Raw genomic sequence first — 24211 nt, forward strand, 5'->3', positions numbered from 1 at the left:
CCTATTTGATCTTCGAAATTTCAATAGTAGCTTTCAAACGAACTTAGGTTTGTTAAAATCGGCTCCGCCATCACTGAGAAAATTGAGCGGTAAAAAAACAACTTATAACATCATATCTCCGGAACCAGAAGTCACAGCCATTTGATTTTCGAATTTGATCAATGACCTAATCAATAGTCAGTTTCTCTAGCAATTCTATTCCCTTTCTATAGAGAAGGCCAAGAGCATTAAATCAACTTTCGAACAAAAATGACATTTTACTTACAATAAATTTCGAAATCTTGAATTACCAAACAACTCTTGTCGCTTAGCTACGACAGCAAGAATACGGCGAAAATGTTCCGCAGTGACGACTGCTTGTTAGCATCACGTGACTCGTTTGACTCCAGTAATCTCACCTTACTCGACTTGCTCTACGAAAATACTTACCGTTGGGATGTGCCATGAACAAATCTACTGTTCGAATTTCGGATCACGATCGTAAGAAAATAGTTCATTAGAGTAAAGTTTATCATTATTTTATTGTATTATACTGGATTCGTTTCGCAAATATACATCATCATATATATATATATATTCTATTATCATTTTACACATACCGTATTGTTATCTCTTAAAAATATAAGTTATTTTGATATATCTGGCCTATCTAGCTGAGTCATCGAAAGTTTCAGAAAAATATAACAGAATGAAAACAAAAATAAATATAACAAAATGTTAGCTTCAACAATTTCTCACATTTTGACCTTAGTTTGATCGTCCCATATGTGTGAGTTCACATAAATCTCAGTTATTTACAATTTCACTTATCGATTAGAAGCCTACGTCTAGCTGTACAACACATACACATTGTTTAAAAATTTAATCAACAGAACAGTCCTAAAAGTTGTCCTTTTTCCTCAGTTTTGCTTTCCGTTCCGTTACCTAATAATAAACTCTGCTACCGTATCTTCGCTCAAAATGTGTCTTACTAGGCTGAGAAATGAAAGAAAAACGTAACCGAAAACAGACGATTCCGAAATGCCAATACCCGAACCTAGAGCTTACTCCTGTAGCAAGACATACCACGCGCCTTGCTGTTCCAAGTGGAACCAACACACGTACGAGCACACGACTTTGGCGGCAATGTAAACAAAGATAAATGCCCCTAGCAAACGTGGTGCGAGATTACAGAGCTTCGAGAAAGACCTAAATAGGGAAAAAAGTGACGAGATGATGTGAAATTGTGAGAATTAACTCAACATTAACGAATGCCAGCAAAAAATACTGTTATTGTTATATCTCATTCTCTGTCTGTGTCTCTCTTTCTCTCTCTCTCGCTGCTCGGTGATTTTCCCTCCTAAATTACTGTACAATCTATAGACATCAGCTGAAGAAACGATTCTCCCATAGTCACTGCCGCGTTTGTCGTCGTCGTCGTCATCAGACGGTGTTTTGCCCTGGACTCTCCATCTCTCTTTCTCACATAAACAACTTCACTATTTACAGCCACGATCACAAACACTGAGATGAATTTACAGAGCCGTATTATAAGCGTATACATGATGTGTGTGTAGTCTTGTGTCTGCTTTGCGCTTCCTCCTCATCCTCAACGTCGCTTCGAGCGGACCTGGCAGCAGCATGAGGTTTCAATTTTCGGAAAAATACCACCGACAAATAATCCAATAAATAATGGGTTAAAGATTTACTGGCGACGATGCCTGCGACAGGATGCGCGCTGGTCGCCACCGCCACCGTCGTCGTCGTCGTCGTCGTCGTTCATCTGTCAGAAGAGTAGTCCGCATTACGTAGTCGCGCATCTATCACAATCACCGTCCTGCTGGTGGACGACGAGGCTGCTACGAAACCCATGAGCCAACTTTCGCCAAATCTCATTTCTCCAGATTGTCGCTGCCTGCCTTGGTCATGCGGGTCCACTGCTGCAGATAGAGGGCTTGCATCATCTGATTGAGCAGCGGATTCGGCTGCAAACCGACCATCTGGGGCATCATCATGCCACTGTTGTTCAGTTTGGCCACCTCGTTCAGATAGTTGGCAACCTGGAACTTTTGCGCGTTGCTTAGATTGTTGTTCATCATTAGCATATTCATGGCGTCCTTGGACTTGTCCACCAGCGGCGGTGGCAGTGCCGATGCCGAGGCTGGTGCTGGTGCTGCAGCAACCGTCGCTGCTGAACCGCTAGGCGACGATAGATCCAGTGCGTTGGTTTTCGGTGATTTCTGGGAAGATTTTTTCACTTTCGGTTCCAGTTTCTTCGATTGGTTGTAATTTGCATTGTCCTGATTCATTTGCAGGCCGAACATCGGACCCATGGCGGCTAGGGCAGCGTGCGAGGGTGAGCTAGACATCGCCGGAGGAGTTTTCGATTTAGGCTGGCCCGGTGACAACGATGGTTTAAGAACCGGTGGCGATAGACTTTTCCGGTTGGATGGTGGTGGAATAGAAGGTGTCCCCGTCGGTGGAAAGAAAGTTCCCGTTGGTTTCGGAGCGATCGGGACGTGTTTGGAGGTGTTCGGTTTCGGCGGTGAAGGCAGAGGCCGCGAGCCTGGACTGGTGTTGTTTTTGTTGATGAGATCTAGTTCGGGATAGGAGTTTAGTTTCACGATTCCGTTGCTGAGAACGGTCGCATTCGGAAGTTTGAATGCGTTTCCGCCGTTCGGCAGTGAGGTTGGCGGCGTAAACACCGGTGAAGATTTTTTCTCCTGCCTGTTGCCGCCAGATTTGCTCTTGGGTTCTTTTTCGACTCGAATTGACTGGATGAATTTTTGCTGGAACGAAGCACTGTCCAGCTCGGGACTAGCATTGGTGCCGTCAGTTTGAGCCTTGCTTTTGTCGGCTTTCAGTGGACTAGTACTTTTGGCAGTTTTCTTCAAACTTGGCTCATGTTGCACTTTCGGTGGTGTTGTGCGTTCTGCTTCCGTGATGGAAATTTCTGGCAGTTTGAGAATTTCGATATAATTTTTATCTTCCTCCGGTTGACTTTTGCGTGCCTTTTCCCGGGCCGCTTCGTCCTCTTCCGTTGCTAGTGTGATCGACAGCGAGGAGGGAATATTGATTTGATTAAGCAAAGACTGAACCTTCGGTTGTTTTTCCGGTGGCTCAAGCCGACCCTCCGGAGGACTGGGACACGGTCTCTTCCTTTCGTTCATCGGACTTTCGACTTTCTTTTCGTGCGACGGAGGCGACACATTGCTAGATTTGCGATCGTTTAGCATATTTTGCAAGAAGTTAGCATAGGCATGTGGGTTTGCATATTTATACTGTTTGGTCGAGATGTTGAAGTTCGGATTGTACTGGGGCGAGTCCGGTGAGTAACTGGGCGAATTGGAATACGAGGGGATCGGGGTTCGCGAGCCGGCCGGAGCTTTGTTGGCGTTCATCAGAGCATAGTTCAGATAGTTGAGTGGTCGATTTTTGTTGGATTTTGGTTTCGAAACCGATGGCATTGCGGCAGGCATCGCAAAGTTGCCCGCATCCGAAGGGGGCCCGTAAACTTTGATGTTTTTTCTGGCATTTTCCGGTTTGATTTGACTGATTTCGGTTTCCTTGTTCGGAGATATGTGAATCGGTACATTCGGATGGGGCCGTTTCATTTCCAGTTGTTTCTGTTTGCTACTTTTAAGATAGTTGATGTCTTTCGGTAGCAGAGGAGGTAGTTTTTTCGCTGGTTGTATTGGTTTTGGGAATGAAGGCACTGCTGGTCGCTTTGGAGTATCAGCTTGAGGTTTCGGAGCAATCATCACAGGTTGAGCGGGTTTGGGAGCCGGGATGTTGCTGGTTGTGACCACCGGAGGTGGCAGAATAACCGGTGGCTTAAAGTCAAATGGTTTCGGTTTGACTTCCTGACCGGCAGACGGTTGTTCTCGGACCAAAGGCTCGACCTTTATCGGTACCGGTTGCGGTTGTGACACTGAAGTCTTCAGAGGAGGACTTTCCAGTTCTTGCTTCACGTGTTTGGAAGTAGTTAAAACTAGCGGTGGCACGATATGATCCGCAGTTGATTTGATATTCTGCTGTACCGTTCTTTCCACCAGAGCTTTCATCTCATCGTCGGAGAGTTTAGGTTTCTTAACGACAGTTCTACCATTTGATTGATCTTTGTTCTTACGTTTGCCGTTGTGCTTGGTTTCAACATTAGAAGATGACGATGAACTGGACGAACCGGGGGAGCACGAGGGAGACCGGGATTGATTATTCTGAACTGACTTGATTGGTGTCAATTCGAACGAATTAAGGAACTGTGATTTTTCGTCCTCCAAACTGAGTTCAGCTTTTGGTTTCGGCGAGGATGACGCGACTGGCTGGGACACTATCTTAAAAGAGGATGTCGACAGTTCGGGACTTTTCTGATCGATTTTCAAAACTATCGGAGGTTGAATCTTATCGATTTCCAACCGCTTGGGAGACTTAGCTTTTTTAACACTTTTATCCAATTTGTGAGCTTCTTTTTTCGCCTTCTTTGCATCAAACTCACCCCCGAATGGTTTATTATTGTTTCTGTAATCACTAACACCACTGAGTTCTACTTTGTATGGACCTTTTTTGCTACTTTTGCCATCTTTTTTGACGGTCACTAACCCATCTTTCACCTTTTCTATTTTAATCTTGAGATCACTAGACGATTTAATCTTATTGACACTTTTGTCCTTGTCCTCCGATTTCTTCTTCTTCACCTTTTCCGGCTTATCAGATTTGTGGTGCTTGCTGCTGCCAGTATCCGGCTGCGGACTTTGCAGGATACTAACATAAGTGTTTTTGTTCATTTCTATTTTCAGCTTTATCGATTCGTTCTTCTTCACCTTGGGCGGCGGCTCGGCAGAGACAACAGCAGCAGCAACAGCAGCGGCACCACTGACGATGCTCTCGCCGCCAGTGCCTCTGCTGCCACCACAATTTTCCTGTTGCTGTTTTCCGAGCGCGGTCACGTTCGGTTTCACATCCACCATGCACTCACTCAAACCGGCACCACCACCACCACCAACACCACCGCCACCGCCAGCGGTCCATGCTGCGTTGGTCGTAGCTGTCGTCGTCGTCATCGTCATCAACGTAACCGTCGTCGTCGTCGTTGTTGTGATTGTAGTTTCACCCGGTTTGCCATCGCCGCCATCCGACAGGTTCGGCTCTTCGCGTTTAATGTCACTCGGTTTGATGAGAGCGACGCTATCCGCACCGTCGTTTTCTTCCTCTTTGATGGTGGCCAGCGCACTGGTGCTGCTCTGGCGTCCGGTCGAGATGCTGGGAGACCTCCGCAGGGGTACCTCCGGCAGCTCGACCGATTTCATCTCGTGGGTTCGGATGCGAAAAAAGAATTCCATTGAATCGTTCTGCGGAAGAGAGGGGGAAAACAGAAACGATGTTAAAAACGAACTTATTAAATTCCGTGATGTTTGGGAATTCTGTTCTTCAAAGGTTCCTTAAATTTACAAAACCAGGACACTTACCTTCTTCCAGGTGTAGATGTAAGCGACATCCATCAGAGTGTAGTGATCCGGCAGGGTGATTGTTTGCACTTTGTACATGATTTCAACGTAGTACAGATGCGTCGGAATGTTGTACTTGTTGATGATGAATTTCTTCAGGTAGGCAATTCGAACCATGGCCGGACACTGCAGATACTTCGGTCGTTTGAGCTCCTCGTTGTTTCCTGCCAGCTCCCTGTGAACCGAACGGAGAGGGAAAAAATAGGGAAATGGTTAACATTGATCAATAATTTGACGAGGGACATGTCGTTAGGGGGAAAAGTTTGACTTCTTGTTCGAATACCTCACCCTGCGGCCCGTTGGACGATTGACATCAAAAAGGACAGAAGCCCAGTGATGCCGGATTAACATAATATCAATTTCGTACATTTTCGCTACATTTCAATTCTTTTATGAGAACCAATATCCCATACATTCCATACGGCAACGGCAATCCCACTTGAACATTGCAACCAAGGTCATTATCGAGTTGATTTTGAAAAAAATGACCTGGCATTCTTGGCTGTCTCAGTTGCAACGTCGAAGCGGTTATATTGATGACATTATAGAAAGATTAACTCGACGTGCCGCGCGCGGATTTCTTCTATTGTATTTTTGATGATACAAAATGAGTTAAATGAAAAAAATCCCATCCAAAAGTAAATCGATATTTCAATACAATGAAAACACAAGCAAAAATCAATTCCTTAATCTTTAATTTTCACTTACAACGAACTGTTACACTCGAAATAATCAATGCACAACCCGCAAATTATGCGACGAGACGCCACTGCAGTCAGTCTATCGAACAGAGATGACTACTAGAGCTAAGATGAATATAATTATCCTAGCGTTCGAACAAATTTGACTTGTAAGAAAATCCAGAAAAATTATATCCCAATGACATGATAATTCCATGGGTTTCCTAACAACTATTTAAGGAATCCAAAATAATTCAGAAAATAAAAAGTTTTAGGCGATATCGCTGAAAAAACTGAGTTTACAGATATACAAATCCTCCAAAGTTTTCGGCCTGACAAAGGAAACAACACTTTTTCGCTATCTCTATTTTAGTCATCTATGTATTCTCCTTGAAGAGCAATGGAATTGTTCAAGCGGTGGTCCAACATTTTAAAAACCACTTTTATCCGATGAATTCTCTTTTGCCTCAAAAAACGCTTCAGCCTTCAGCTTGCTTTTTTTCAATCAGGGAACAGAAAATAGTCTCTAGGGGCACAATCTGGCGAATATGGTGAATGCGGAAGCAATTCGAGTTTCTATTCATGTGAGTGAGAAAACGCGGCACCCACTTTGCAAACTTTCTTTCCGAAACAACCGGCTTATTTGGACGACCAAAGCTTGATCCATCATCGGTTTTTGCACGACCGCGTTGAATTTCAGCATACCAGTCGATGGTGACTGTATGGCAAGTCATTATTTTTATTGCACAGCTTTTCCAGTCCTTAAAAACAATGTTTTATAAATACATGAAAAACATTTTTCTCCACTATTTCCAATTTATTCTAAAGTAGCGTTTCGAAAATCTACATAATTAACAAACTAATGAACGGAATGTCATGGACTGTAACCGACTATTGAAATTTACAGTTAAGCAACAAATATAGCAACAACATCAAATGCAACAATTCTCTGTTCTAGAGAAATATTGCAGATAAATCATGAGCATGCACTTAGCGAGGCACTTCTCGCCGATGATAACGCAAATAGGTGATTAATTTGTTGCTAATTAGTTACGATAATTTTGAATTTGTTGCTCAATTATTTTTTAATTCTTTTGAGTACTTCGCTCAGTTCATATGAAGTTAGCGAAGACCTCCTTTCAAATATGTTTCAAAACAAATAATAACCCAGTGAATAATTTGTTGCTAATTAGTTACGATAATTTCGAATTTGTTGCTCAATTTAGTTTTTATTTGTCTGAGAACTTCGCTAAGTTCAAATGAAGTTAGCGACGAACTCAAGAAAATAAAAACAAAAATTGAGTAAAAAATTCATAATTACCGTACCTAATAAGCAACAAATTATTCACTGGGCTTCGATCTGTTATGAAGCATATTTGAAAGAGGGACTTCGCTAACTTCATATGAACTTAGCAAAGTACTGAAAAAACTAAAACAATAAATAAGCAACAAATTCAAAATTACTGTTACTAATAAGCAACAAATTATTCACTAGGCTTCGATCTGTTTTGGAGCATATTTGAAAAGAGGGGCTTCGCTAACTTCATATGAACTTAGCGAAGTACTCAAAAAAATTAAAAATAAATTGAGCAACAAATTCGAAATTATCGTACCTAATTAGCAACAGATTATTCACTGGGCTTCGATCTGTTATGAAGCATATTTGAAAGAGGGACTTTGCTAACTTCATATAAACTTAGCGAAGTACTCAACAAAATTTTAAAAAAATTGAGCAACAAATTCAAAATTACTATAACTAATTAGCAACAAATTAATAACAAATTATTCACTGGGCTTCGAACTGTTTTGAAGCATATTTGAAATTGTGCCTTCGCTAATTTTATATGAACTTAGCGAAGTACTCAAAAAAATAAATTGAGCAACAAATTCGAAATTATCGTAACTAATTAGCAACAAATTATTCACTGGGCTTCGATCTGTTTTGAAGCATATTTGGAAGGGGGCTTTGCCAACTTTATATGAACTTAGCGAAGTATTTAAAAAAAATTAAAAATTGAGCAACACATTCAAAGTTACTGTAACTAATTAGCACCAAATGAGAAACAAATTATTCACCTATTTGCGTTATCAGCGGCGAGACGTGCCTCGCTAAGTTCATGTTCATAAATAAATCACACGTTATTACATCCAAACAACGTATTGAGTAAATTAAATCACCTTAACTGCATACTGTACACACTTAAAATTTTTTACATGTTATTATATGCACATAAATGGAGCGTCGCAGTTCACGCAAATTTACGTGGAAGAACATTTAATATTGTGTCTAAAACTCCATACATGAAATTCATTGAAATAAAAAAATAATAGCAACCGTCGCGACTTGAACCGAGAAACATTGGATCGCAAGTACGTCTGTTAATCGACCGAGCCACAGAAGCATGCATCTGCTTGACTGGTAAAAGGTGCATTTGAATTCATACAGTCGCACCTACCATCAGAACGCAAGTTACAGTCGAAACCAGTAAAACTCAAGCTCATCTAACATTAAGTCATTACAAATAAAAATTTCCGTCATTTGACAAATTAGGTCTTTATGAATTACATCGTATGAGGGATTAAGTCACCTGTAAAATCAATTTTTTTTTTGAGTGTATATGATTCTGCTATTTAATTATACATCTTTTCATGTAATATTACAACGTTTAGAACGACACCGAGATTATGATATTATGTGATATTATATCGTAATTGCTGCACGTCAGTAGTGTCGTTCTTAAGGTTGTAATATTACATGAAAAGATGCACAATTTTCAAAATATTCCGTCAAGCTGATGTAATCTACTCAATACGTTGTTTCGATGTAATAACGTGTGATTTATTTGCAGTATTTCTCGAAAACAGAAAATTATTACATTTGATGTTCAGTTCGTCTAAATTTTGCTCACATCAATTAAGAGTTACACTGAAATTGTTACAACTCCATTTTTACCTTTTGTGGAGATGAACATCGTAAACGAATTATGAAGTAATGAAATTGGAAAATTCTCTAAAAATACTTTTGAAATTCATGTGTGAAATTTCTATGACAAACATTATATCCAAGGATGGCTTTTATCGTATCAAGGAACGTTCACCAGCAACTCTTCAACGATTGAATCAGTGCCATTAAAGAGAAACGGAAATCATCGCAACAACAAAAACCTGGCATGGCTCTTTTAACATAGAATCGACACCAGTGCGAGAGCGAATTTCTCTAGATGACATTTCTGAGAATCAAAGGTTACCACGCTGCTGTGGGGATGCTCTCTGAAGCAACAAACGGTCGCTTATTCTCGTTTCGCGATCCGATTCTATACAGGCAGTTGACAATTGCGAGAGAATCATTTTACTATTGCCGCTTATTCTAACTATGTGCATATAACCTTTGCATAAGTTGTGTCTATGAAAATGTCTGTGAATGCTCCATACAAGGGTTTCGAAATATTGCAACCTAGTATGAGAATCATCAAGTTAAATCATCGATTCGATTTTCTGCGATAATTGTCAACTTGCGATTCTCTCTTGGGAAATTCCACACAGCAACGATCATTATCAGACCGTAATTTTTTTAAGGGCCGTGAAATATTCAGAGTATGAAGTGGAGCGAAGAAATGTAAAAAAATTCTCTCGCGGTTCATGCATTGAGAGGCTCGAGTTCTTGTAGCATCTTCTACCGGATTGAAAATGTTGTATACAATATAGATAGCAATATAGCAGCTTCTGTCAAATTTTCGGAAATCACCAACACTGATTATATCTCTCATATGTTCTCCATTTGTTCAGATGTATGAATGAAAGATATAATAGTGATAGATGAAATACATATTAAAAATTAATAAAGATTAAAAATGATTCATATATTTTTCACATTTGTCTTCTTAAAATTGTGTTTTCGATGTTTTCGAGTGAATCATAAGACTCACCTTATGACTTTCCCTATTATTTTGCCAGAGTGTATAAGCGTTTTTATGTCGTTTTCGCTTGAAAAAACTGAAACTTACCTTGAGTAGTTTCATTAAACAAACACTTTCCCCGAAACTCGATTTTCAGTTCAAAAACGTTGAAACTAAAGATTTTGTTGTTTTTTGATACTTTTCGGCGAGAAATAAATACACCCTAATGTCGTTTCTTGGACTGCATAACGTTTCGGCTTACTATGCTTCAGCCATCGTCGAACGCCTACAACATATATTTTTCGTCAGAAATTCTTCTGTGGTAGCCATATTTACTGGCAATTTCTTTAGAAATTTGCATCTTTATCGTACTTGATCAAATCATAGACTTTGTCTTCTATTTAGTCACCGCAACTTCGTTCGATTTTGTTGTTTTTTGATACAGTACAAAAAACGGCATTAGGGTGTATTTATTTCTCACCGAAAAGTATCAAAAAACAACAAAATCTAACGAAGTTGCGGTGACTAAATAGAAGACAAACGTTGAAACTAAGTTCGAAATTAGTTTCAAACAAACGGTTTGGTAGCAGTAAGGCTGCTTCTAGGTTTGGCATCATATGTCTGTCAGATCGGGGACTCATTAACCGACGTACTATTAGATCGGTTTCTAAAAAAAATTAGAGAAGTTCGAAAACAAAAATATTTTAGAATTTTGAAAATTGTGAAAAACTACACAATTACAAAATATTGCTGGAGCCAAATGATCTCAGAAAATTCAGATTTAAAATATGAACTCTGTATAGAATTTTCAATTTTTTTTACCACTTTTGCGACGTGAGGCCGAGCATTGTCATGATGGAGGATGACTTTGTCATGTCGCTCGCTACTGTGGCCGCTTTTCTTTTGGCGCGCGATTAAGGCGCATCAGTTGCGTTCGGTAGCGATCTCCTGTGATGGTTTCACCCGGTTTTAAGAGCTCGTAGTAAATTGTTATTCATCTTTGAAGTTTTTTTCTCTTCCACCATCATGTTTGTCTTCGACATCGAAATCACCATTTTTAAAACGTTGAAACCACTCCCGACACGTTCTTATACTCAGAGCAGCATCACCGTAAGTTTATGAAAGCATTCGATGCGCTTTTATTGCATTTTTTTCGAATTGTAACAAAAAAGTAAAACTTCCCGCAAATGGCGAGAATTGGGCACATAAACAGACATTTTCGAGCGTAAATAATACGAAATCAAGAACAACTGTCACTGAAACGGCGATGACAATTCGTTAGGCACTGTACACACTCACTTTAAAGGCATTATCATCTATGTATATTAACCAGCCTCAGCCGGTACAGCCACCTATCGGAAAACGGCGGAAGCAAAGTTGTACACCTGATACTTCCTCATTTGAATATTGGAATACTCTTAGCAATCCTTTTCTGCAAATGTTTGCAGATAATAATAACTAAAACTATTATCTTTTCATCTGTACTAAAGAAATTTTTCGAAAAATGCAGAAATGTTTCGTAATAATTGAAAGTTAACAAAGAGAAACTGTCATTTGCACTGGAATCCTAATAAAAATTCTATATAGAACTGAAATTTGGCTATGGTAAATTTTCTAAATTCTTCCAGTCTAATTTTGGTCTAATTCGTAAGGCGTAAAGTTGTCTTGAACTTGGTCCTTGAATAGTTATTTTGTTTGAAATTCCATCAAATCTGATTTTCAGGTATAATCGAGCGGAATCGCACCGAAAAAGAATGTCATCAGTTTTGAATCCTTTTGAAATTTGAGAAAAAAAACTCTTGGCAAATCTGTAGATTTCGGATTTCGCCGAATCTTTCGAATCTCCGTTGGTCTGGGGCATCGCTGGTGGAAGCGCACAAACGACACAAACGGCTCCGGTGACCAGCCAGAACCAGCAGGCAGAGACGATGGAAAGGGATAATTATCACGAGCGGAAGCCTTTAACGAACAAATTGAACGAAATGGAAATAAATTATCGACATAATTCATTAGGAACGGGAGAAAAAGTTTCTCTGCTCGCTGAATTGTTTGCTGGGGCCAGCGGAGGGGAGACTTTGCCACCATCAATTGCCGCACGGCATTTCACCAACCCCAGGGAGAGATTGGAAATGCTATCGGATGACGACGGGAAGTTGGGTAATTAATGATGCGAAAATTGATTCTTGATAGCGTCATCAACTATGATGCACTTACTTGTCGGCGTATTCCAGTGACAGTTGGAACTCTTCGCTCGGGCTGAAGATCAGATGCTCGGTGTCTTCACCACGCTGTTCCGGTGTGGCGATGGCAGCCATCTCCGGATTTTGACGGTAAAAAGCACGCTTCCGGAGTAGTTCCTTTTCGTAAAGGCCGGGAACTAATTTGTAGACGATGGCTTGCAGTGTAGCGTCTGGTCTGAAATAAAATATGAAACAAAACAAAATATGATCAATTTCTAGCCCAATTAGAGGTCCTGTTCGAAAGGGGGAGGCAGAAATGATATCCCCTGTGGCTAACTGTTGGACGTGGTTGAGGGGACTCAACGAAACAAGTGGCATATTTTAATAATTACGGTCAACATACGCAAGGCACATGTCGTCCCAGATCCCATTACGACTCAACCGTAGTAGTAGAAACAAAATAGATAATTATCTCCAACTCCGGCGGCTCAACGTCCATTCGAAATTGTTTGACAGTGCGTAAAGCGCATAGGTTCGAGCCCGTTGCTACAGAAATGTTAATTACTTTTTATGGGAGGGAAACTAGAACACTCTGCATTACATAGCCAGCCAGCCAGCCATCCATCGGTGAGGAGTGTACCGTAATGCATTGTTTACGATTGTGCACCACGACCTTTCGCACATCTTTTCTGTACATCGCTCGCTGCGATGCTAGGCCAGGCCAGGTCCCAGTGTGTCCGTCGTCACCGACTCTCGTCTCGCTTACATTCCTCCTCATTCCATTTCTCATCACACATTCACACACACAACATTCACAGGGCCCGGTCCGCGCGCCGCATCGATGTCATGCAGTTTTGCCGTTTCACTCCTCAATGCTCAAAACGAGGCCAGCGCGGAGGAATGTTCGCCGCACTTCGCCGCTTCCCAACCGAAATCAACCGGGATCAGCTGACACGGATGGACGAGATATGAATCCCGGAATAAAGATCCTATTTTTGAACTGCCACCGGGAGGAAAGTCCTTCTCGAGCTCGAGCAGCAGCTTTGCAACACCGGTTCTGCGACACTAAATACAAAATACAACAACAAAAAAATCGGCACATTTCCCCTTTTTATTGATTTTTCGACACATTCGTGCCGGTCGGTCCCTCGCCGCACCTATGTATACTCCGCAGCTTCGATCCGAATCGTCGAGATCGAGGGATGGGAAGCGGAGGACTCGGCGGAAACTGTTAGCTGAATCTCGTTTGGCGCCTTTTCCTCACCGCTCTGCTGATGTGGCCCCTGACCGACTCGCGGCAGGTAGGCTTTCAGATTGAGAGGTAATTTGATGAAACCGAAACGTTTGGTTCATAATTGGTAACATAGGATATTTTTGCAGAAAAAGCTAATGTAAGGTCATAATAATTAATAGAAATTCCTTTTCAGAAACATTTGGGAAAAAGTAAGAATACTGATGGAACCCAGCTCAATACCCAAGTGTCAAAATTAATTCAAAAACTCATTTGCTGAAGTCCAAATTATCCAAATATTGCATAACCAATTTTTTACACTTGATGCCTTCGTCTTTGCTCTAAAAGCAATATGAGCAACTGATTAAAAACCTTTGTGCAATGTATGAATCTATTTGATGCAAATATTTCAATTAGGCGGGGCTGTTCGATTGAATGAAAGCCTCGATTGAATATAAAGCAAAAATAAATCTTTTGGTTCGGTGTTTTCGACTATAAAGCTTAGTGCAAAAATGTGGAAACAGGGTGACAAGTGAATTGCCGATTTCAATTTCCAGGTTTTTTCTCGGTTTTCCCGGTTTTTTTTTAGATAAAAATTCCCGGTTTTTGGAATAGGCTCAAATCGCCCCTATTTTGTTTTTTTTTAACATTTTTTAATTCAAACTTCAAACAGATATCCCATGTAAAAAAGAATCAATGTAGTAGGCCCGCTAATTGAGAATTCAAATACTTTCCAGGCATTTTGATGTATAAATAGAAAATATTCATTATTAAATGTGCATATAAGAAAAGCATAAAGCTTTTTTCAAGTCATTCAGGGGTTTTGGTTACACGTAATCGATTTCTTCCGAGTGCATATGACTGTTTTTATGATTAATATACATATGATTGAACATAAATCAATAAGGAACAACATTCCCAAAAACGGACGCTTGTCACTCGGAAAAAACAACAACAATCTATGCTTGCAACTTCAAATCATTTTGCTCAGAACTTTCTTCGCTCCTTCCGTAAGTGAAAATGGAAATTTCAGTTCGGCGGGAAAATTATAAGCGGCATGATGGCCAAGGATGGCTTTTATCGTATCAAAGAACGCTCACCAGCAAATCTTCACACGATTCAATCAGTGCCATCAAAGAGAGACGGATATCATCGCAGCAACAAAAAACCGGCATGGTTCATTTAACATAGAATAGACACAAGTGCGAGAGCGAATTTCTCTCGATGTCCTGTCTGACCATCACGGGTTAGCAACAAACTGTCGCTTAATCTCGTTTTGTGATCCGATTCTATACGGGCAGTGGATAATTGCGATATAATCATTTTAATATGGCCGCTTATTCTAACTATGTGCATATAACCTTTGTATAAGTTGTGTCTATGAAAATGTCTGTGAATGCTCCACACAAGGGTTTTGAAATATTGCAACCTAGTATGAGAATCATCAAGTTGAACCATCGATTCGATTTTCTGCAATAATTGTCAATTTGCGATTCTCTCTTGGGAAATTCCTCACAGCGCCGATCATTGCCGGACTGTATATATTTTGTTAAGGGCTGTGAAATACTCAGCGTATGAAGTGGAGTGAAGAAATGTAGAAAAATTCTCTCACGGTTCATGTATTGAGAGACAGCGAGTTCTTGTAGCATCTTCTACCAGATTGAAAATGTTGTATACAATATAGAGAAATATCAAGCCGCTTTCTGCCAAATTATCGCCAATCACCAACACTGATGATGACACAGCGAATCTAACATAATATCATAATTGTTATATGGACATATACTGTTGAAATTATGTCGCTTGCAAGCACATCTGTTCAATGAACGATACCCTCAGATTAATTATCATGCTGAGATTGTGATGAAAACCATAGAACCAATTATTAACAAAGTCCTGTCAGACCAAAAATTTGAAATTTTCATGTAGTAGAATTGAATTTAAAATCATTAGTATACCTAAGATTTCGCATAACCGTTCGGCTGCCACGACTTGCTCTTTTAAAACACCATTTTTTTCTTATGTATCTTTTTATCAATAAAAAATCAGTGGCGTCTCGTCCTCATGTGCATCTCGTGCACTACACAACCGGTAAAATTAAGTGAAATTGTTTTTTAGATTCCCAATTAATTCGACAAAAGTAGGTCGGATGGTACCGAATATAAAAATATGAGCGATTTTATCCACAGCAATTCTACAAAATTTCAAGTATCTCTTGTCACTGTGTTAGTGTTTTTTTTCCATTCACATGAGTTACTGCACAGATTCAAGGAAAGAACAAATTACTTAGCTCAGCTCTAAGATTTGTTGTTCTCTCTGTCACGTTTAGCTCTGTGAGAACTTGTATGCATACCTTCGGGAGGGGATTCAGTGGCTTATGCTTATGGCAGTTGAAAACAAATTCCCATCCAAAAGTATATCAATATTTCATTGTATTGAAAAACACTAACGAATATTAATTTCTCAGTCGTTATCTTTTATTTACAACGAATTGTTACAACTGATTTCATACCACATAAGCAGTAAATGTCGTCACGAGACGCCACTGTAAAAAATGTTTACGATTTCAGTGCGTGGATGGGAAAATAAAACAAATGATAGCTGTTGAAATGCACAATATATCGATCTGTTTTTCCCTAATAGGATTCTAAATGCTCGTAGAGTAATCAGTAAAATAATCAGAAAGTACGAGTTCTTCATGATGAACTCTCCGCTGATTTTAAACCAGTTTTTTTGGAAATAGCTTAACTAATTTATCTTCTATGAGAAATCTTTCTACAATTGATCTGATACTAGCAGATCAATCAATAACATTTAGGGTTTCAAATTAAGCAATGATTAGTGCAATTAGTTATATATTCTACTAGCTTAGAACTAATAGACTTGAATACTATCGAATGTAAACCCTGAAATTGTTTTGCGAAATATGGATATATAATTTAAATCATTACTTTATTGAAGTTCCAAAAGCTCAAACTAAATTCAATTCACCTTCATCTACATCAATATCAACGTTCTTGTGATTCCTACTATGGACTAGTTGCGGACCTTTAAAAGAAAATTAAACATAGGTTCACTGAACAAATCAATCCAATTTCTAAATCTTTCTAAGATTCTATACTGGCCCTCAGAAACCAGTTTCAATAACTTTATTAAAATTTTTCCCTATGTTACCTTGAGATTTTGTCATAAATTTTGCAGGTGTGTTGAATACTTATTCAAAAATTTAATAAAAATCCAACGGAAGCATAAAAATTATCCTTATAACATCAAAATCAGCTTTCATTATGCTGTTATTGATAATAACCAAAAAACTCTGGTGCTTCCTGTTTGATTTAAAACTACCTGCAGGCCTCTAACAATGGTTGGACGAGACTTCAACTTCAAACAAACATATAGTTTTTCCGATCTGCAGAAGAAATGACAATGTGAACACGTTTTGTTTCCTTTAGGAGGTAACATACCTTCCTGTGTGAGTAAAAAAGCCCATATCTTTCAATTAATCTGGGAGATACAAAAATTATTTTATTGCAACGAGTCAAAATGCATCTTATATTAAATTTTTTTGATAAATTTTCCATGGAAAGTAATTATAAATAATTACTCACTTGCGAAAAAATTCTACGCCCTTGCAAACGGTCTTCCGACAGTAAGCCGGAATATTCACCATGACGTACGAAAACATGCGTGTAGGCATGTTTTTGAGTTCTTTCTTCGTTTTATTTATCAATTCATTTCTGGTTGGCCCAGAAATTCTTGATGGGACACAGCTGGATGACGTAGAATGGGTTCGCCGATTTGGGTACGACATCGATATTCAGCCGCTCAATCTCTTCTAATGATCGCTTTGAGTAGTGGGCCGATGCCAGATCCGGCCAGAACACCGCGTCTTTGTCCTTATGGTATTTCTTGATGAACGACTCAACTTTCGCCATTTGTCAATCACAGCAGCATTTTCTTGGGGAACTTGGTGTGTGAATTGCACTTCACCTCGAAGCTCACTTTCTTCGTGGGGGAAGTAAAATACGAAGGGCCCTTTGCAGCCGTTACCATCCAGGGTGAGATAGGTTTCGTCGAATATCACCACCGCGACGTCACGAATCGCCAAGAAAATCGAGTTGACCATCTTATTCAACTGCTGTCGTTGCATCATTGCCTTCTTGTCGCTCAGGATCGTCGGCCGTCGGGCTTTCTTTCGATGCTCTGATTGTTGTCTAATAGTACCAGGTTGTAGAAGATGCCGGAACGGGCGTATTCGGTGTCCACAAAGTGCCACACGATGTCCCATTTTCGACGAGGCAGAATGCCGTTCTGTGAAGTGTTCGCACACTTCTGAACGAAGTTGCTTAACTGTTTTCGCCATCATGAATAGAGTTCGACTGATAGAGCTGTCAAATTTTGTCTGCTGACTCATGGGTCACTATGGGCCGCTTTACACGTGACAATATTATTGTCAATCCAAAGTATTGTCAATACCGTCAATCCAATTGACTTGGTAACTTGAGTCCGCATTTTTCGAGAAAATCAAGCGTTTGGAGCTTCAAATATTGCAAATGAACATTGAAATATTGAGAGATGAGTTCATTGCACATATTTGGTAGTTTCCTCTCTGGAGGGAAAGTATTGTCGGATTGATGAGCAGTTTTGATTTCTTGACAATATTTTCGTCAATCCAATGAAGTTTCCACTACACGATCAAAAGTATTGTCAATACTCCTTGTATTGACAATAATATTGTCTCGTGTAAGGGCAGCCTATGATTGATGCTGCATGGGTAGTTTCGTCAGTGCGGGTAAAAGTAAACCCATGACAAATCGACAATTGTTGTCCATTTTTTTTAATGCAAACGTTATAACCCCTTAAGAGGTGTTTCTCCTGTTAATGGGGTTTTTAGTTCGTTGAGCGTAAATTACAAAAATCTATGGGTTGTCTAATTTTCTACTTGTATGTAGTTATTATTCTTTATTAGACACTACTACAGTGAAAATTTTATGTAAAACATCGAGTTGCTATTTTCACAGACTCTGGAACAAACAATATTATATGTTGTTTTATTTGTTTTTTGAGATCTCTCTGGAACGCTGTGTTCGTTCCTTTTATAAATGGTTTTCACAAAAACAAAGAAAATTTACAATTTTTTTTTTTCGTCAAATTTGTTTGGAAAAGGTGGAATATTTTTTTTGCAATTTTCTCAACGGCGTTGCATACAAAATTTATTATGCTTTATTCTCAGATAGATTTTATCAAACTGTACATTCGTTATCGTGCACATTAGTTTGAAAACATGTCCCACATGGGGTTCCTATACATCTTTTCAAAGTTATGCGGTACATACAAAAGAAATCTATGTAATTTGATGTAATTATTTTTACCGAATTATATAATCTTGGTAGTTTGACAAGAAGTCGCAATAATTAGCTCAAGTGATGTTGAGTCTTTTGGTCCCTTAAAGATAGCTTCGATTAGGGCTAAGTTACTGTTCATAAACCACGTAAACTAAAATGTGATACTTTTTAAACTCCCGTCCCCTTCGTAGACTTTAGTAGACCTTTTCAAACACTCCTCGTAGATTTTTCATTTCCACAAAACAAGAAATTTTTTTAAACATCCCGAGAACATCGTCGAAACTGGCGTGGAACTACTGCGCAAAACATTGAGACAAGTAGTTAAGTCTTGAGTTAAGTCGCCCCAGGCGCAACATGTGTAGAGGGGCTGCAAATCAATCCTAAGGATCTATTTTCTTTTTGCTCGTCCAAGCGATCTCTCCGGAGATGGAGTTCAGTCTTTTTTTTTGCTCCCCGGGCGCCGAACTTCCTAGGTACGCCACTGGTTGAAAGTGATCATAGGCCACTATCTAAAATAATTATACGGATAGAAAAAAATTAATCTGTTGCTTACGTCACTTGTACGACTTTATCTCCGAAACTTGAAGTGTCAACCATATGATGTTAGTCTCCAGCGAGTCTAAAATTATTAATATCGATTAATCCATATGCAAGAAAATGTGGTAATGAGTTTTGTCGTTTACGTCGCTTATGGCAATATATCACCGGAACCTTAAGTAATAGCATTTTGAACTTTAAACCTGTTTAACAAACCAATAATAATTTCCAAACGGGCCTAACTTTGTTAAAATCGGTTCATCCATCTACGAGAAAATGAACGGAGAGAAAAAGCTCATTTTGTTGTTTTTTTTTCGAAGAGTTTGCATGCTTGAATTTAGCCTCAATGATGTATTTTTTGCAAATTTCTATCATTTTTCCTTCCCGAATCCGTTTGTCGTTGAGTTATGTTAAGCTGGTGATGGTTTCACGTCATAACAAAAAATTGCAAAATACTCTGGCTTGTTTGACTCAATTTTGAAGCTATTTTTTTTAAACAAGCACCTTCGTAGACTTTCATCAAAACTCCACTCCCCCCAGACAGGTTACGTGATTTATGAATGTCGCCTAAAGTGCGCATGACTATTTTCACATAGTTTCATGTTTTGTCTTCGACTAATCAGTACATTAGCAGCCAATGTAACAAACCTAAGTGACAAACTGGTTTGAAAAAATAAACGAATTGACGAAAACTTACAGAAAAAGGCGAGTGAGTAATATCAGAGACATAACTGGATAACACGAATACGAATTTAACTGACACGCGTCCTTCTCATTCAGAATATCGAATAAGAAACAATACTGCAGAAGAAATAGTTCGAAAATTGTGCAATATTGCTGTTATAACTACGCGAAAACTCGAAGCGAATCAAACTATTTTCTACTTACGCTACTTACGCAAGTCAATCTTTCGAATAAAGACAGCAGATCTCACTTTAACTATAGGTTTTCCTATATTAGGAGACTACTAAAACTGAGATGAATGGGGGTACCGTTACCCTACATATATAATAGGAAACAGTAGATATATATTATTATGGTTTCATTTCAGAAAAAAATCTAGCTTATTAATTGTTATCTCATGGTACTCAACTTCTTTTTTATAAATTGTTACTACTATCTTTATTGGAAGGCAAGATATCCAGGATCAAGCTCTATGCATTCTTTCACAAAGAATATTTTGAAAAAAGGTGTCTTACAGTAAAATAAGACGTATTCTAGTCGACAAATTTCTGGATAAAATCCACCCAAAGTATTATATTATAAAATTCATTGACTCTATCAGATGATGATTTTGATATCGTTAAAAATACCAAGTGTGGGGAAGGAGCTAAGAGATTAAAAACAGTATCTTTTAGAAATCATCTCAAACGAAAGAATAAGTAATCAGCAATAAAATCCCTTCGCCGTTCAAACTTCCTCTCACTAGACATTAAATCCCTTTCTCGTAATCACCCGACAACTGCATCGAACCCCGACATCAGCGAACCCGTAAATCTTATTCCCATCGCAAACTTCGATTTAATTTCCGTCCCTTTTGGGCCTTTGGGTCTACCGGCCTCCGAGAGCCCGGATGAAGTTACCCACCGCGTCTGTCCCGCTACTTTTTCACAGCTCGCGTCAAGCGGACTATGGTTCATTATGTGCATGACTGTGTACGTGTGTACGTGTGTCTGTGTGTATCGCTCTCTGTGGTACACAACCGTGGGGAAGATAGACGTAAGAATCACGCTCCGGTGACTGGCATGATTGTGATCTGGATGCGGTTCGGGTAGGTTCTTGATGTTTGCTTCCGCGGCTCCGAGGCATCTTCTTTTACGCAGAATACGGTTCGGCTGGTGCACGCACAGACACCAGAACCAACACAGGCAAGCCGGCGGCCGAGATCGCATAATGTTGTACCGCCGAATGAATTGCAGTTTGCTTTTCCCGGTCTTTTCGGCTCGGTCCCCTTTCTTGTTCTTACCGAAATTTCCGCAGTTTGCTTTTGCTTTCGAGCCTGCCAGCAACCCGGTAGAAGGTTCTCAATGTTTCACGAGGCATACTGTCTTGAACTGTCAGAACAAGCACACACACTCGCACGCACACCAGTGGCAAGATTCCAAGAATGATCGATTTCAAGAGTTTTTTTCCCTGTGTTGTGGTTGTAGAAACGGAACAATTGTTTTTTCTAGTATTTTCTCGTTTTCTGTTCGATTCGTAGAATTGATTGAAATGTGATAACGTACCTGTAGTCAAATGTCTCTGATTACAGTGCTCTTCCAAATAGTAACTTCCCTGATATAAACAAAACGCTGTCAAAAATTAATTTCTCTACCATACGGTGCCACATGTTGTGCACACCAGGCTCAGTCCCCGCAACCTTCCCTACTTTTCCATCGAGCGGGGCAAATTTTCCTGACAAATTCATGTTTACGGTGCGTCAAATTACGTATTATCAGAATGAACACACACACGAGTGTTGGTGCCGTACTGGTTTCACTTCAGCTGGGATCTACTAAATGAAATCGGGCAACGTGTGCCACGGAAAGAGAAGGACTTACTTGATGTTCGGTTTCGCTTTGTTTATCATCATCTCGCACTGGGGACAGTACTGTTCCGTCCGTAAGTGTCTCATAATGCAGCTATGGCAAACTGAAAGAAGAGAGACAAGATGCAAAAGACAAACATTAATAACGATGAGTATGATGATGATGATGATGATGGCGATGATGATGGCGATGATGATGATGTGGGCTGTTTTCCGCCTAAGAATTATTTGCCGAGTCCTCGTCAGCGAAACAAAACTCTTCGGTGTTGGTGCCTGGCAGGGCAGTCCATGCGAGCGATTCATGTGCGGGTGGAAAAGAGGAAAACTTCCCCGCGCTAATGAGCAAATCAAATTATTCATCCATAATAAATTCGTTTGTAGCTCTCAGGAACGCCCGAGGGAAGTAAGATAAATGATACAAGATAAGATCGTTGATGGCAAAAGCCCAGGTTCGCCCATTCCAAGTATCGAGGCCTATGCTGCATCCCTGCTTCCTTTACGACCGGATTGAGCCAACATTGCAATTTGGTATTATTGCTTTCATCGTTAGCGAAAAAAGGTCTAGGGAGTATTTTGTGTGCCAAAAGAAGAGTTATTATAATTCCGTCCCTTCGCTCTCTGGATCCGACTGCTAAGCCCGGGTGGAAAAAAGGAAGGTTATTATTATTCCGCTTGTATCCCTAGGCAGCATGGGAGAATAGAAGGCTAAACACAACAGAGAAGAGCATGGAACAACTGTACGATAGAGGAATTCATCCTTGAAAGAGGAACATTCAAAAAGGTTCATGTACAGGAAGTCTTGGCTGTGGACCCATGCTGACGGGATACCCGACCAAATCTTAGCCGTTTGTCAAATATTTTTAGATGGAGGTAATTCGATACTTACACGAATGGAGACACTCAACGATGGTGGTAGCATCGATCAGGTAACCTTTGCATAGGTTACACGTGATGTACGGATTCACCGAGCTCAGATGAATCCGGCTCGGTTTGTAGGGTGACTCGGGACCGCTGACAACCGTAGTCATCTTGGTCATCTTCGCTACTTCTCCGGTCATTTTGATATTATCCTTACTCGATTCCGCGGCTAATCCAACAGTTTGTGTAATCCAAAACCAGCGTAATCCAATTTTTCAAACTTCAAATATGTTTCCATCCACATAATTTCTTCAACATAAAATTAAATTTTTATTCCGTTCCATCGCTCCTCACTCAACACAAAAACAAAAACAATTTCTTAGCGCTGCAACCCCAATTTAAAAACACCGTAAAGCCTCTTCTTCAACGAACACTAATGCACATTCTCGGCCGGGGCCGCCGTACACTCTTCGGGCGGTAAACACACAGAGCACCGATTGTCGAAACAAGCAAGTAAAAAAAATACACACCAAACGAAAGCACTGTTGATGAAGCACAAAATTGAGTGCGCGCGTAACCGAACGAATTCTATGCTGAGGTCTTCACTCACATCTTGGACTCCCTGTCTCTCTTTGAAGTGCTTCCTTCCTTTCGCTCTCTCTCTCTATTTCGCTCTTTATGATTCTGTCACCTAGTACACTCTCTCAATGTACACCTCTTATCACTCACGCGAGCTACACTCGTTGACGTTCGGCGGTCAAATGATGTTGAATCGACCGCTCTACGCAGCAGGCACCGTTTACACTGCCGTTGAAGTAGCTGATTGGGTGTGTGCGTATTGCTAACTGTGTTGAAGTCACTCACACTAGTCTGTAGTTTATTTTCAATTGTGCGTTCAAAACGCAGTAGATTGTTGAATTACTAGGAAGCTTTTGAACTTCAAAGTGTATGTGCGTGCGGTTTTTATTAGGTTGTGGAGTACCGAGTAGCACGTTTCCAACTACTTGAATTGTTAATTTCCGATTTTTTTTTAAATTTTCGAATAAATGTAATCCTTGCGTTATAATTTCACGGGTTAGATCCAATAATGCACTTTTTTATTGATAAACTTTATGAATCAGTCACTGGCGACGAGGATCCTCCGGTTCAAAACACAACCATCGTGAATGCCGTCTCGATTGAAACTAAACTGTTATGTACGATCGTGTCAGACTAGTGGAACGAGCGGCAACAGCTGTACGTACATAGGCCACCACTGATTGCCAGGGCGCTAGTATATAACCAACTTGCGCTGGCTTCAACATACACGCACACACAGCCACAACATCAGGCAATTAACGTCCGTTTGTTTGCTATCGCATCACACCAACCGAGCTCTCGCTCTGCACAGGGAGCCACGCGAAGGAGCTTGAAATTTGATCCCCCTCTTATTTTTGTGGTACCGTCTCGCTCTGGCAGCTGGTTTGCGTTC

General features: G+C 40.0%; 1 protein-coding gene across 2 annotated transcripts; it reads right to left on the bottom strand.

Moving 5' to 3' along the window:
- Positions 1-519: 519 nt before the first annotated feature.
- On the bottom strand, positions 520-23908 carry LOC131435655 (polycomb group protein Psc). Of its 2 annotated transcripts, XM_058603773.1 has the most exons (5): positions 22769-23908; positions 21896-21986; positions 12274-12474; positions 5445-5658; positions 520-5327 (listed from the first exon to the last, which is right to left on the bottom strand). In XM_058603773.1, exons 1-5 carry the CDS (start codon positions 22938-22940, stop codon positions 1872-1874), a joined length of 4134 nt encoding a protein of 1377 aa, XP_058459756.1. In that variant the 5' UTR covers positions 22941-23908; the 3' UTR covers positions 520-1871. The 2 variants fall into 2 exon arrangements, with proteins under 2 accessions (XP_058459756.1, XP_058459757.1); XM_058603774.1 differs by lacking the exons at positions 21896-21986; positions 22769-23908 and having other exon boundaries at positions 5445-5654; positions 12270-12401.
- Between the last annotated feature and the right edge of the window lie 303 nt (positions 23909-24211).

This window comes from Malaya genurostris, chromosome 3 (genome assembly GCF_030247185.1).
Source record: "Malaya genurostris strain Urasoe2022 chromosome 3, Malgen_1.1, whole genome shotgun sequence".
NCBI classification, from domain to species: Eukaryota; Metazoa; Arthropoda; class Insecta; order Diptera; family Culicidae; genus Malaya; species Malaya genurostris.